We start from the raw sequence: 14824 nt of genomic DNA, 5'->3' as shown, positions 1-14824 counted from the left end.
AAATAAACTCTAAGTGGATAGAAGACCTAAATGTGAAAGGTAAAATTATAAAACTAATGGGGAAAAAAATACTGGAAAATATCTTTGTGGTCTGTTTTTTAAGGCAAGACTGCAAAAGTGCAAGCCATAGGAGAGAAATTGATGAATTTGACTAGATGGAAGTTATTTCTGTTGAATGAAGAATTCCAAAAGTAAGATGAACCTCTGAGTGAACCTCCCACTACATAGTGTATATTGCTGAGAAGCTCTCGTGGGTTCGCAAGTAGAGCAGCATGAAGAGCTTCATTACAGCAGTGTTTGTGGAGGTAAAGATCTGGAAGTCAGCTGACTGTGCCTCACTGGGAGAATGGATAAGTAAAATGTGGTTTATGCATGCAGTGGAATACTAGGCTGCAGTCAGAAGCAATGAATTACATTCACATATAGTAATTTTGACATACAGGTAGCCCCGCTTTTATGAAAGTTCATGTTATGCCACTTTGCTTTTACGGAAGACCTACACTAATACCTGTGTTCACAACTGAAAGAAATCCAAAGATTTTCACTTTTATGAAAAAGGCAAAAAGTGAAAATGGCACTCAGCATTTGTTTTGCAGTGAGCTGTTTAAAGGCAGTGCACACCTGAGCAGCAAGAGAAATATGGCTATATATACTCAGCATCTCAGCATTAAGCCCCATATAGCTTTGAACTGTGTCTGTGAACATCTGGGTTTTATCTTGACTTATTTTAAGCATCTGTTTGCAAGATGTGTCCTAAGGTATCAGAAAAGCCTAAGAGAGGTTATTTTTGGGGTCTGGGAACACTCAAAAAATTTTCCATATAAATTCATGGTAACTGCTGCTTCAGTTTATACCATTCCAGCTTACAAAAGATTTCATAGGTATGCTCTACTTTCAGATAGTGGGGGAAACCTGTATCTTAAAAGCATAAGATTAAGTGAAAGAAACATTAAAATACAAAACAATTATATGTAACTTCAAGTGAGTTACATATATGTGTGTGTGTATATACATATATATATATACGTAATATATATAATATATACACATATTTTAAATATACAGTATGTATTATATAAACATCTGTATGTTTATATATATATATATATATACACACACACTCAGAAGGACATATATAAGTGAGAGTAGGATAAAGAATATAGAGATAAACAAAATATATTAGAAAATTGCTTTTGCTTTGTCCAGGGATAAAAATATATGATGAACTAAGGAGTTTGAGTAACTTCATTTTTTTTACCTGCTGTCCTAAAAGGAATATGAATTTTTAAAAGTAAAATAAATACAATATGGATATTATCTTATTAAATTGTATTTGAAGATAAAATGAGTAATTCAGATAAAGCACTTAACTTAGTGCCTAGCACCTACTAAACACTCGATAAATGTTATCTGTTATTGTTATTAGGAGTACTCGTGACACAGCTACTACTGATCAATTGGAGTTGGCACTTAAGACCTATTGGATTTAGATGATTTCCCCCAAGAGATCCTTCCAGGTCTAACAGTCTGTAATAGTACTAGAGGGATAAGCAAATTCTGGCAGCAGACCCAGAAGCAAACAGAGAAATGCTGAACCAGTCTTGGGGAATGGGAATGGCTACCAGTTTTTTTGCAGTGTCCAAGGAAACCTTGATGGTTAACTTGGGAGAACACCAACACAATGCACAAACTCAGGAGGTAGAGACTGCCAAATAAACAGTGCCATGAAGCTGGGATGGAGTTTATGGACTTTGGTGGACTTCCTCCAAAGGGGTGTTTTCTTTTAGCATTTCGATTTCAAGTTCTAAAACTGTAGCTGAATTACAAATTTTAGCTATTTAGAGAGTGTTGGCTTTGGATTATCCCCTCCCCCTCCTCTTCCTCCTTCTCCACCTCCTTTTCCTCCTCCCCTGAAGTGGGACACGGGTATGATAGTGAAATAAGCAAGATCATCACCTAGTGGCCTGTCCTTACAGTGCTAACACTAGATCCTGGTCCCAGAGAGCAGAGCACATGTGCCAAATCCTTGCCTTCATGTTAATTCAACAAGCATTGATTGGAACTCTATACCAGGCACTATTCTGGTGTCTGGGGATATAGAGCTGCTAACACACAACGACACGTTTAAAAATAAAATTAAGGAAGTGTCAACTTGGAAACTTAAGAAAGAGCCTTCCCAAAGTGACATTGCATTTTAATGTGTTTACTTTCCATAGATCATAGATGAAGAAGAAACACAGTTTATGAGTAACTGCCCCGTTGCGGTCACTGAAAGCACCCCACGGAGGAGGACACGGATCCAGGTGTTCTGGATAGCGCCACCAGCAGGAACAGGCTGTGTGATTCTCAAGTAAGTGAATAAGGGGTCATTAGAACACTTCACTCTCCCTCCCTGCAGTCTGTCAAAGACTTCATGGTGGGGTTGCAGAAAGAAAAGTGGCTTTGTTGGGGAATCAGATGAGTGGCATCAGCCCTCTGACCTTAGTTATCTCAACTCTGAAATGGGGTCAAGGGCCATTACTGATGAAACGCTGTAAAAAGAATCATTTGCCCAAATCTCTAATATGGAGATTTCAGTGATTCTCGAATTCAGTGATTCTCCTGGCCATGCTCTAGCTTCTAGAGCTATTGATACTAGCGCTGGCTAAGAAAAATTACAAATCAGGTAAGGATAATCTCTGACTTCCTCCATCTGGAATTTAACACCACTATCCTTAAATTGTGCTAGGCTGACCTGAGACCTAACTGTAACCTCCTTAGTCTCTGGCCCTCCTTTATGATCTTATTTTCTTCCTCTTATCCTCAAAACTGCCCTCATGTGCCACTTCCTATCTGGTCTCCTGAACCTCCCTTTGTTAAGTTACAATGCATGGTAAGAGGTGTTAACTTGGGGGCGCCTGGGTGGCTCAGTTGGTTAAGTGTCTGACTCTTGGTTTCGGATCACGTCATGATCTCGGAGACATGAGATCAAGTCCCGCATTGGGCTCAGCTCTCAGTGCAGAGTCTGCTTGAGATTCTCTGTCTCTCCCTCTCCATCTGCCCCTCTGCCCACTTGTGTGCACACTCATGTGCACACGCTCTCTCTCTCAAATAAATAAAATCTTTTTTGTAAAAAAAGAGGTGTTAACCAGCTAATAGTTTTCCTGTGGAAGCAGCCTTATCTCAAACCTGTGTCTCCAAAATGGTATGCCGTGGGATGATGTTCAGAGAGATGTAAATAGGTGGGCAGGAAACCAATTTCTACAGTTAAGTAAGTTTGGAAAATGCTGTAGACTATATCCCCTTCTTGCAGATTCACAACATATATTAGCAGATTCAAAGTTTTGCAAAGTCCTACTCAAATGAAACGTGTTTAACTTGGTTTCACCAGCATTTCCCAAACTTATTTGACTCCTTTTTTTCTGAGACATATATTAACATTCACAAGTTTGGGAAATGCAGCCATAACCTATTTTAAATATATTTAAAGACCGTAGAGAGGGATACTGTGAATTTCAGGATTTCAGACAGGCAAATTGTCATAGGTAGATGGACAAGGCTCGAGTCCCAGCATCCAAGAAGCCATTTTCCCATGAAAATTCCCAACCATCTTCCTCTTATTTGAGTCCTCTGGGGCCTTATTTATATATTTGGTTCATTTGTCTACACCTCTGGCAGGTGGACATTTTGGCAGTCTTAAAACTGTGGTTAAATTCAGCCCACCTCTGAGGGGCTACTAAGGAGACATTCCAACCAGGCAGTCTAGTCTCTGCAGCTTCTGGACTCAGCTGTGCCTGGCTTATGAAAAAAAAAAAAAAGAAAAAGCCCAAAGAGGTCTCTGGAAGCCTCTGTCCATTGTCCAGGCCCAGCCCTGTTTTTGTCTAGCCTCCCTTTGCTGCCCCCATCCATGTATCACTTGTTTCTTAGTTTGATGCAAGCTGAACGTGCTTACTCAGATTCCTTGAGAAGTTGGTCTCTTGGCATCAATCTGTATCAGTGGAAAAAAAAAAAAGAATTAGCAGTAGAACTTTTAAATATGAAACCTTATATATAAACCCCAGTATATAACATGTATCTAGTATCTAGCTGGAACTATGGGAGAAAGCCCGTGGAAATAAAGGCCACTGAAATGAGAACAAACGGGGGCTATTTATCGAGTCCTGGCTATATAACAAGGGAGTCAGCTGCCATCACTAGCATTTGGCAGGGACTCCAAGACCGGCCGAGGAGTGGGAAATCTTTATAGGGGAATAAAAGGGCAGACTGCAGGTATGTTCTGATCGGAGGGTAGATTATTAGCATGGGAAGCTGGAAGCAGGATAACTGAGAGTAGAGCATCTTATGTGATTGGTTTGGAGAGCATATTTGGCTTTCTCTTGTTGGTCCTGAGTTGGAAATAGAGGAGGCAATGGGGGCAAAAATTAGATGAGCTGGTAGTCAGTGACAAGTCCTAAATGTTCTGGCTGACACTACAGGGGTTGTGGTTCCCAGGCTGGTTGCTGCTGAGTTCGGGGGTCAGAGTTCTATTGTTGTGGTCCTATGTGGCCTGCCTGTTGTGCATTGGTGTTTTCGGTGTCTCAGCCTGGAGGCCAGGTTCCCGGCGTGGCCATCCGGTAGGCACACTCTTGCCCCTGGCTGCCTGGGCACTCTGCAGAGCCTGGAGCTCTGAAGAAGAAAGTTGGAAAACGTTAGATTTATGTGGTGAGTCTTCCTGCTCTGAAAATCCTGACCCTTCTGGCTGAGACCTCTGGTTTTCTTTGACTTACTGTTCTCACAAACCAGAAGTGTTTGATCTTCCTGGCAGAAGCCAGAAAGGCCTCTCTTGTTTACCCGTTAACAATGAACATATGTGAACATATGTTTATCCCTTAACAATGAACAAGTGTGGCTTGTTCAGTCCCTCGTTCTTTCAACAAATGTAACTGAGCTTCTATTTGCACAGGCATGCAGGATATATAGACAACTGAGGTATGTTCTTGGCCCTCAAGTTTCCACGGGCCAAATGGAGGACAGAGAAAAGGTCAGCCAATACTTTCTATGTACCAGTAATTCAGCAGGCACATCTAGCGGGTTTTATCAGATTTAATCTTCCTAACAAACTACTTCCATTTTACAGAGGAGATCCCAGGGAAATTAGGCGAGTTTCTTGAGTCACATATCCATTTAACTCCAAAGCCCCATGTTCTTCCTTTCTTTTGTTGGTTCTTTTTTTTTTTTTTAAGAAGGTATCTGGAGGAACAAACCAAAGATATCCAGCACAGATGGGAAATCAATATCTACTTCTGTTTCTCAAAATGGCTAGTTGGTTGTCCCACATCCATTTATTGAAGAGTTTGTCCTTTCTCCAATTGCTTGAAACCCTACTTCATCAAATATAAAATCTTGACATAGGTCCAGTTCTGTTCTGCTGCTCTTTTTATCTATTCCTGCACAAAACTCTCACCATTTTATGGCATAATTTTATTTTATGTTTTGGTAGCAAGTCATCGCCCATTAATCTTCTAGTTCAAAACGTTCATGGCCATTCAGGCAGATTCATGTTTCCAAACGAATTGCAGAATAAGATCGTTGTAGTTCAATAAAACTTACATTGGAATTTTGAGTGGGGTTGCATTGAATTAATAGTTTAGTGTGGGAAATGTCAGCATCCCTACAATATGTTTCCCCAGTCAGAAATATGGAATATCCCCTATTTATTTAGGTCTTTTATATCCTTCAGTAAAGTACTGTAATTTTTCTTCATTGAGATTGCACATTCTTGCATGGCTTTTTCCTCATAGGTATTTTATAGTTTTAGTGCTTTTGTGAATGGGCTCCTTTTTTGTTCCTATTATACTTTCTAATCATTGATTGCTTGTGTTTAGGAAAACCATTGATTCTTGTACTCTGAGTTTGAATCTGAACACTTTTGAGCTCTCTTGATAGTTCTAATGGCTTGTTCGTTAATTTTTTGCAGAAATTATGAATAAGTATACCTTGTGTTTCCTTTTTGTGTCTTAGTTTATTATCTGTCATCTCTAGTAGACCATTAAATGGTAGTGTTCATGCTTATTCCTGATTTTAATGGGGATTCTATGATATTTTACTTTTTAAGTATAACATGAAGTACAGGTTTCAAATTATGCTTTAATCAAGTTGAGAGGGACTCTTTTTTTTTTTTTTTTTTTTTTTTAGAGACGGAGGGAGAGAGAATGGGGTGGGGGAGAGGGAGACAGAAATTCTTAAGCAGGCTCCATGCCCAGCGTGGTAACCCTGAGATCATGACCTGAGCCAAAATCGAGAGTTGGACACTTAACTGATGGAGCCACCCAAGTGCCCCGAGAAGGACTCTTGATCTAGCTGATCTTCACATAGAAGGCAGCATTTGGGGAACTGGCCAACCAGCATTCCCTGTGTACCTGCCATGTGCCCAGAGCATGGGAAAGACTCGGGGTATAAACAACGATCCTGACTTCCAAGGTATTTTCAGTCTGGTTATGGTATAAATAAAAATATGCATGCAAAAAAAAAGCCCAAGGCAAGCATGAACTGGGGACAAATTAAATGTGGTTAGTCAGAAAGGAGATGAGTGAGGAAGGGAATAATGGGAGCACCAGAGTTTCTTGGAAAGTTAGTGTATATCTTCAAGGCTGTAATAGGGTTTGGATAAATGGACAGAAGGATGAGCTTATTCCAGGTGACGGGGGTGGAGCTAGTGAAACTGAGGTGAGAATAAGCATGGCAGCCCTGGGAGATTAGAAGGTCTTTGGGGGCCAAAATCCATTGCTAAGTCATGGAGGTCTTCTAGTGTCAAGATGAAGAGATTGAATTTGATTCAAGAGGAACGAGGGAGCCATTAGTGGTTATTAAACAGTGGACTGACATGCTGGGAGGAAAGTTCATTAAAAAGTTAGTAAGGACACTTAAATCTGGCAGCAAAGCTCAGGACAGATGAAAGGGGAGATGCCGACTTTCTTGCAGAACCCTCGCTTGCAAAAAGGAGCATTGGTGTTGCGGTGTTCTGTTAATATTCCTGGTAGGATAAGCTGCAGAGTCTGCTAAATTTCTGTAGATGACAGCTCTGAAGCCTTGGTTAGTTGTGTTCCTTTGCCCACGAGGGCAGGAAGGGAAGCACATAGCAATTACGACTTTGCTTTTGGCGCAAAGCTGACATCATTTCCATTTTCCATTCAGATGCAAAGATTTGAACATTTCTAAATTACATGCTTTCCAGGCAGACCTCCTTCTAGCCTTCTCCCTTCACATGAATGATCCAGCACTTAACGTTGCCCCGGCATGCTACATTGCTGCCAGAATGCTGTAAACGTGATAGCAAAGTAGCAACTGAGGGAAAGAAAGAGCCCCTGTGAATAGAATGGCTGTGTACAGACCCCACCAGAAGGAAATCTCGTCTTCTTAAATCTGACAACTTTTGTCCCCCGAAGTGATCCTCTCTTTTCATACATTTATTACCTTTATGACCTACGTTTATTACTGGGTTTCTGACATCCATTCGTAACTTTCCGGGAGGGTCTGAGATGTGGGTCCTCCTGCTCCTGAGGAGATAGTCATTGGTGAACCGTTTGGGGAATTCCACCTTACGAAATAGGGGTTGGATACAGGGTCCCGGGAGTACTAATAGCCAAGAGCCAAGCCCTGTTCTAGGGGCATTACAAATACTTAGGTAATCCTCGGAGCCACTTTCTGAAGCTGATACTACAGAGGACACTGAGGCACAGGAGAGAGTAAGTAACTTGCCCAAGGTCACCGGGTACATGACAGAGCTGCGATTTAAACAGAAGGTCGGGGCTCCGGAGTCTGCGATCTGTACTCTACCATCGCAGATCAGTGCTCCTGGGTCAGGTTCAACTCTGACTTCACTCTCTCCCCCCAACACCATTAGTTGCCAGATCTGTCTCTTCTGTCTCCCACTTGCTTCATATTCATGGCCTCATCCACAGACACTTCTTGCCCCAGTATTACTAGAACCTCCTCATTGCTCACGCCCATTCCTTGCCCTCTGCTCCTGCCTCTGGGGTAAGATTTGCTGTGCTCACGTGCAGCTGAGTCACACCACTTACCTACCAAAGCTGAATGGCGCTCTCCGTCACCTTCAAGATAAAGTCCAGAATTTTAATCAGAGCATTTAAGTCTCCCCATGTCTTTTACCAGAGTCCCTGATCAGCCTCTTCTTGCCCTGAATCCCTCCATTAACCCTGCACTCCAGCCATTCCTGCATGCTCATTCTCTTGGTAACATTTATTGAGAGGCTCCCGGGTGTAGGCACTGAGGACTCAGAGGCTGTCTGAGGATGTCACACATGAAACAGATCAGGTTCACGGTCTTTCATCGGCAATTTGGAAATCCAAGAAGCTCTAAAATCCAAAAGATTTTTTTTGACTCATTGAGGGCCCAAACCTGCCCTGAACTGACTTGAAGTTGTTCATGGTCTTTTAGTGTAAATATTCATGTGCTGGATGCTGCCCCAGACCCTGATAGGAAATAGTACAAAATATATAGGGTTGGCGTGGTATTGTCTTTCTGAAATCCAAAAATATTCTGAATTCTGAAATGCACTTGGCCTCGGGGGTATCAGATAAGGGAGCTTTGCCCTGTTGATACAATCCCCAGTGGGAAGTTTGGCAATGACAAGTATCACTCCAAGAGTACAAAGGATGTGGCCCCATGGCAGGACTGGGCTGTACATAAATGTTAAAAAGAAGCAACGCATTTCTTGCCCAGTTTCATCACCTATTCCCAGCTGCAGCTGCTACAAGATCTGAGAACTTATTCAGTGTCACCCATTGCCAAAAAATACAGTTAGCATGGTGTCCAATGCCCTTCATGACATGTTTTAGTCCCTCGACAGCCTCATTTCTAGGTGCTGAGACTGAGCCTCATGGAGGGGCTCAATTTTAGTCCTCTTGGTGGCCCTGGTGCAGGGGTTGGCAAATCACAGCCTGTCGGCCAAATCCAGCCCACCGCCTATTTTCGTGAATAAAGATTTATTGAAATACAGCCACATTCATTCATTTAGGTATTGTTTAGGGCTGCTTTCATGCTATAGCAACAGAACTGAGACGTTGCAACAGTAAAATATTTTTTCTCTGGCACTTTCTAGAAAATGCTCTAATGCATACCCCAGGGCTAACAACTTAGTCACTGCTGATTCCTGTCCCAGGTCCTCTGAAAAGCCCAGTTGAGACAAAGACTTGTATTCAGGTGGTTTATTTGGAAGTGATCCCAAGAAGCAGGGGAGGGGGGTGATAGGGCGGGCATGATTCAGTCAAGTGTATTAACTTGACCATCACTGTAGGCAACTGGTGCTTGATCCCACCAGGACCTTTTGAGAGGCCTTATGACACATGTCTCAGAACAGTGTGCCCAAGGATAGAGGGGGAGGCTATTAGCCATTGGCTTCCAGCCTCCAGTGATCAAGGTTGGCCCCACAACATGAACTCCCCATGCACTTCTGGGTTGTACACAGGTGAGCGTTCACCAGATTCTGAACCCAGACTGTAGCATCAGGGAAGCTCAGGGAAAGGAAGCAAGAGCGCCCCATGTGGACGAAGTGTGCGTCATGCAATTGCAGTAGGGCAGAGCTGGTCACTGCTGTCCCCGTGATTGGGGTCAGAGCTGGGATGGGAGGATGTGATGAGGCCAGCGTACAGAGGTGCCCGATGCATCGATAGTGTGCCTGACAACGTGGGTAGCTTATATTCCTCACCAAGCACTGGGCTAAGGTGTGCCGCGTGCCTTATCTCACTTAATTCCCGTAAAAGCCTCTAGGGTCTTCTCTGTTTTCTCTGTAGGATTTTCCCATTTTGTCAAAGAGAAAACCAAGGTTTAGAGAGTTCATATTCAGGGTAATAAAGCAGCTAGCTGATAAAGCTGGGACTTAAACCCATTTCCACCTGACGCCAAAGCCTTTGTTGTTAACGAAACACCACTGAACTACCCTGACTGAGCTCGACCAACCCTCACCTGCCCACCGCCTTCCGCCTCAGTTGGTCTCTGAGGTCTGTGAGCTCAGAGTCCCTCCTATAAACCAGGAGGTAGGGGACTGTCTGTTGGGGGCGTGGAGGTGGGGGGGAGAATGTTGTTTCCCAAGGGAGGAAACTAATTGCCATTTGGAAAGTGAAAATAAACCCTGCACCTGACAAGAGAAAGGCTCATTCGTGGGAAGAGAGGCTGTGTATTAAGGAGGAATTAGGGAACACTCATAATACTTTGTAACTTCACAGAGCTCACCAACTTTTTATCTTAGAAGGAAATAACAGAGGCCCACATGAGATGACTGTGTATGATTTAGAGGAAGCTGGCAGCGTTAGGAGGATCTGAGGTGCAGCTTCCCCCACAATTTTTCTGGCATGAGGTATTGAGAAGAACCACCGCGTCCTTGTTGTAAGTCAGGGGGGCTCTTGACGTCAGCAGGACCAACCAGGGGAGGAAACCGGGAGTGGCCAGAAAGGAGCTGGGGACCCCTGAGCCTGTTGAAGTGGCTGGTTCTGGGACAGCACTCGGAAAGATGGAGGCGATGGCTAAAAGGGCAACATATGCTCGGTTTAGGAAGATTTCGACGCCTGAAGACCTACCATCTAACGGGTAGAATCCAGATGCCAGGAGTTCCTGCGAGGCCAGCAGTGGCACGGTTCCAGGAGAGCAGGAGAGCAGTCCAGTGGCAGCAGTGTGATTCAGCAGCTGGAGTCCCAGGTGCAGGACCCAGCCCCCCCGCCGGGGGGGGGGGGGGGGGGACTGGCAAGCGTTAAACAGGAAGTGCGTTAAACAGAGCTCCAGGCACAGCAGCAGACCGACGCACAGGTGGAACCCTGAAGCCCGGCTCCACCGACCGCGCCAACGTTGCGAGGGGCTGGGGGCGGGAGCGAGAGTACACAGCCCCTCCCCATTGTGCACCAGGGCCCCACGCCCCACAGCAAGACGGCTTCCAGTCCTCCCCCACTGATGGAGCAGGACCTGCTAGTACCTTCCCTGCCCTGGTCAGGGTGGGATAAACACATGAGGTTTTGACCCTGTGGACATTTTTTAGTTAAAAGTTAAGATTCAGTTCACATAACATGAAATTAACCATTTTAAAGGCATCAGTTCCGTGGCATTTAGTACATTCGCAGTGTTGTGCAACTGCCCCCTCTGTCTCGTTCCAGAACATTGCCATAGCTCCTGGAGTAAAACCCCTCCCCCGGTAAGCAGTCTCTCCCCATTCTCCTGCCTACAGCCCCTGGCAACCATCAATCAGCATTCTGTCTCTATGGATTTACCTATCAATCTTTCAGATAAATGGAATCATACAATAGGTGGCCTTTTGCATCTGGCTTTTTTCACAGAGCATAGTGTTTTTTGAGGTTGATCCATATTATAACAAAGTATTGGTACTCATTCCTTTATATATCTGAGTAATGTTCCATTATCTGTATATACCACAATTTGTTTACCACCCCCCCGCCGTGGGCATTTTTGACATGGAATAATCAAAGTATCAAACTAGAGACGTTTGGGCTACAGTGAAAAAGTACCCAATGGTGTCACACCTACATATATTTAGTCTCTCTATTTTTTAAACCGGGGAATACACACAAGAGATGTGTTGCTCCACTCCTGAGCCACACCCCATCCCTGAGAAGGACAGTGATGACTCAGGGACAAGGGTAGAAAAGGACAAAGAATTGGTTCCACGTCTACTTTGTCTTTCAGGGTCACGAAGTAAGTGTGTAACAAGTTAGCATCTTCTACCCCGTCACCAAAATGGCTTGATTAGATCTTTTGCACCCAGTATGGGACTGCAGTAGAACCAAGTCATATATACCTGGGCATTTGTTACTGCCACTGGAAGGGGCAGGGGCAGAAGCCCTCCAGAGAAGCGGATGATGCTGACGACAAGCCAAAGGTCCTCAGTGCCATAGAAGACGTTCCTCTGCAGAGGCCCACAGCTCCATCACCACTCATTTTCAACTACTAATCAGAGACTTGTCCCTGAATTGTGAGCCTCCCTGCATGCCTGCTTGCCACAGACAACACTCAACATAAAGCCAATGAAGAAATGAAATGACACAAAAGGAAAGAACGTTCCCCACTCCTTCCATGATTGATTAGTACAGGCTGATTGCAGTTCCATTTGTCCCTGGGCATTTCCCAAAGATTTCACATCAAACTGCCTCTGGAAGCCAGGAAAATAGGAGAAAAAGCTCCCTTATATCTTAGTTCTCTGCTATTCATAAATGAGAATCTTGTTAATTTAGAGTTTGACAGCTGTGGTGCATTTGCAAGGCCAAGACAGCTGTCATCAGCACTCCGGCTTATTTTTCAAACAGATGTTTAATTTGACTTTAGTGCTATTGCCAATTTTTTAGGAGAAAAAGAGGGGAAAGCAGAAACAGAAATAATCATTATATTCATCATTTGGTTTCCTTTCAAAGCCTAAATCGGCGTGGTGAAGGATGACCTCAGACTCGCTCTATTGCAGTTTTGGGTGCAGGAATGGTTAGCTATCATCTACTACATGGTCCAAGGTCCGTCCTCCCTTTTTTTTTCCCCCCTAAAGTCAGAGGCTGTTTTGTGATAATTACACCCAGACACTGAACAAACTCTCAGCTACCCAGAAAAGCCTTCCAGAGTGCAGAAAAAATGGGAGAGTGGTGAGCATTGGGTGACTGGGCCACAACCCCAGATGAAAGCCACAGGGCTGAGTCTCGTCTTGCGGCTATGGAATCGGGAAACCAGCAAGAACAAACAGACAGAGCCCTTGGAATGGCAGCCAGGGTCTCCCACTCACTCTCTTCCTATCTCCCATGCTTCTGTGGCTCAGGCAGCTGGGTTCGTGCATGCTCACAGTGTGCAAATCGGTCTCGATGTATAAAATTAAACACATCTGTGGCTCCACGTAGAAATCTGATGAGTCAGAATGTGCTTGAACAGGCCCTGCTGTTCCAGTCCACATTGCTTGGAGGAATCTTCCTTCACACCAGCTGTGTCACTAGGTAAACCTGCTTCCCGGATCTGATTTCTCTACCTTTGCTTTTTTGTGTTTGGCTTTCAGTGGTCTCACTTGGCTCCTACTTTGTACCATCCATGGCTCTCTTTGACAATGCCTCCGTAACGGGGACAATGTATGCAATAACACACTTCCTGCATATCTCTGTACCCGTCTCTTTGTACACTGAGATGGAAGACACCTTGCCACTTTCCTTAGTCAACAACTGTGAAATGTGCTATGCTAAAGAAGAATCCATCCCAAGGAAAAATTTGGCAGATGTCCTGGATCCCAGCTCTGAAGTCATGGTTTGAAGGAAGAATGATCTACAGCTTCATCCAACTAGTGCTAGAAATAACAGGACGCTCTAAACAGAACCAAGGTGGGCTCCCAGGGCCAGTCTGACTCCTCAAAGAGGGGGCTCCACATCTTTTTAAATAGAAAGTATTCTTTGAAGATTATTAATCAGGAACTAATTCTTCCTTAACTACAGATACACCAGGCTTCTGCCATGGTGACCCCCCAAGAATTACAGGGAATCTTTAGGGAATTACTACATGTATCAAAACCTCCTGGCTGTTGCTTGCCACCCCAGCCATCTACCTAGAGCTAGACTAAGGGTTCATTCCTCAGGCAATTTCTCCCCATCTTTGCTCCATACTTGGAGCCCTGTCACTTAATACTCCACATCACACCTAAGGCCAAGCCACAAAGGTTAATAAGACGTTGTTGAAAGCTTGGGGAGTGCCAGGAGGGAATTGTAGCACAGAGAAACTATAATCGGCTTCTAGATTTTGGCTGCTCCTAGGGCCCAGAAGCCCAAGCTCATCCTTGGGGAGGGGGGGCAGGGGGGGGAATCCTCTGCTCCTCATGTTTGGTGAGCATCTGGCTCTCTGCCTACCCTCCATGGCTGGTTTACTTCCCCCCAAAAGAATGCCTTTACACAAATCCCAGTTGCCCCAAACTCCAGACCCAACGCCCCTCTGGACTAGTTCGTTCAGCATTACAGATACAAAGGTAGAGTCACAAATCAGGTGACCTGAGATTGAATTCTGGCTCCACCACTTAACTAATGACATTAGGCCAGTCATTTTAAATTTCCAGGGCCTCACATGTTGTGATGAGCACTGGGTGTTATACGCAACTAACGATCATTGAACAGTACATTGAAAACTAATGATGTACTGTATGGTGGCTAACTGAACATAATAAAAAATTTTTTAAAAATTTAAAAATTTCCAATGCCTCAGATGCCTCCCCTGTAAAATGGGGATAATAATAGTACCTGCCTCATAGGATTGATGTGAGGATGAAAGTGTTTAGAACAGCATCCGGTATAGAATAAGCTCTATAAATGGCTACAAGAGTCTTGTTGTTTTTGTGATTATTGCTTTATGTCTGCAATAAAATGAAGAACTCACATACGTGTTTCTAAGACAAAAGCAGCGGCTCATCCCTGGAAGTGAATTCCAGTTTCTGACCCTTAGGACAAAACCAGTACATTCTGAAACCTGGTGTAAAGCTTTAAGCCCTATTAGGTTTCAGTCTCACTGGGTCTGCTTTCCGTTTGTTTTTTTGCTCCTTGCCAGTTTCCATACACAATATGAAGTGCTGTTAAGAACCACATAAAACAAAATAGTCATGTTGAATTTCAGACCTCAAGACCAGGGAAAATAAAAACCAAAATCTAACATCAAGAGGAAGACCAAGTACAAATAGACATGGGCTGTACGTTCCCGCAGATTTGTAAGAGTAATGTAATGGATTGCAGCCTATTCAATAAAATGGAGAGCTGGGGGCTGTCTGATATAAATAAGTACATGTGCCACTTCAGTGAATGAACAAATAAACCAACAAAGAAATTTGGAAAAGTTGATAAGG

General features: G+C 43.9%; 1 protein-coding gene across 1 annotated transcript in view; it reads left to right on the top strand.

Moving 5' to 3' along the window:
- The first annotated feature begins 272 nt into the window (after positions 1-272).
- The window catches only part of SPON1 (spondin 1), a 181608-nt gene continuing 167056 nt past the window's right edge, over positions 273-14824 (top strand). Inside the window, exons 1-2 of the mRNA XM_088017496.1 lie at positions 273-305; positions 2217-2350. Of these exons, the coding sequence (XP_087873622.1) occupies positions 273-305; positions 2217-2350 (167 nt within the window). The remainder of the gene's footprint in view (positions 306-2216; positions 2351-14824) is intronic.

The sequence above is a fragment of the Eumetopias jubatus genome, unplaced genomic scaffold, assembly GCF_037043125.1.
Source record: "Eumetopias jubatus isolate StellerSeaLion01/CBP00866 unplaced genomic scaffold, mEumJub1_p1.0 scaffold_13, whole genome shotgun sequence".
Taxonomy (NCBI): Eukaryota; Metazoa; Chordata; class Mammalia; order Carnivora; family Otariidae; genus Eumetopias; species Eumetopias jubatus.
This window is presented reverse-complemented; position numbering and strand designations above follow the sequence as displayed.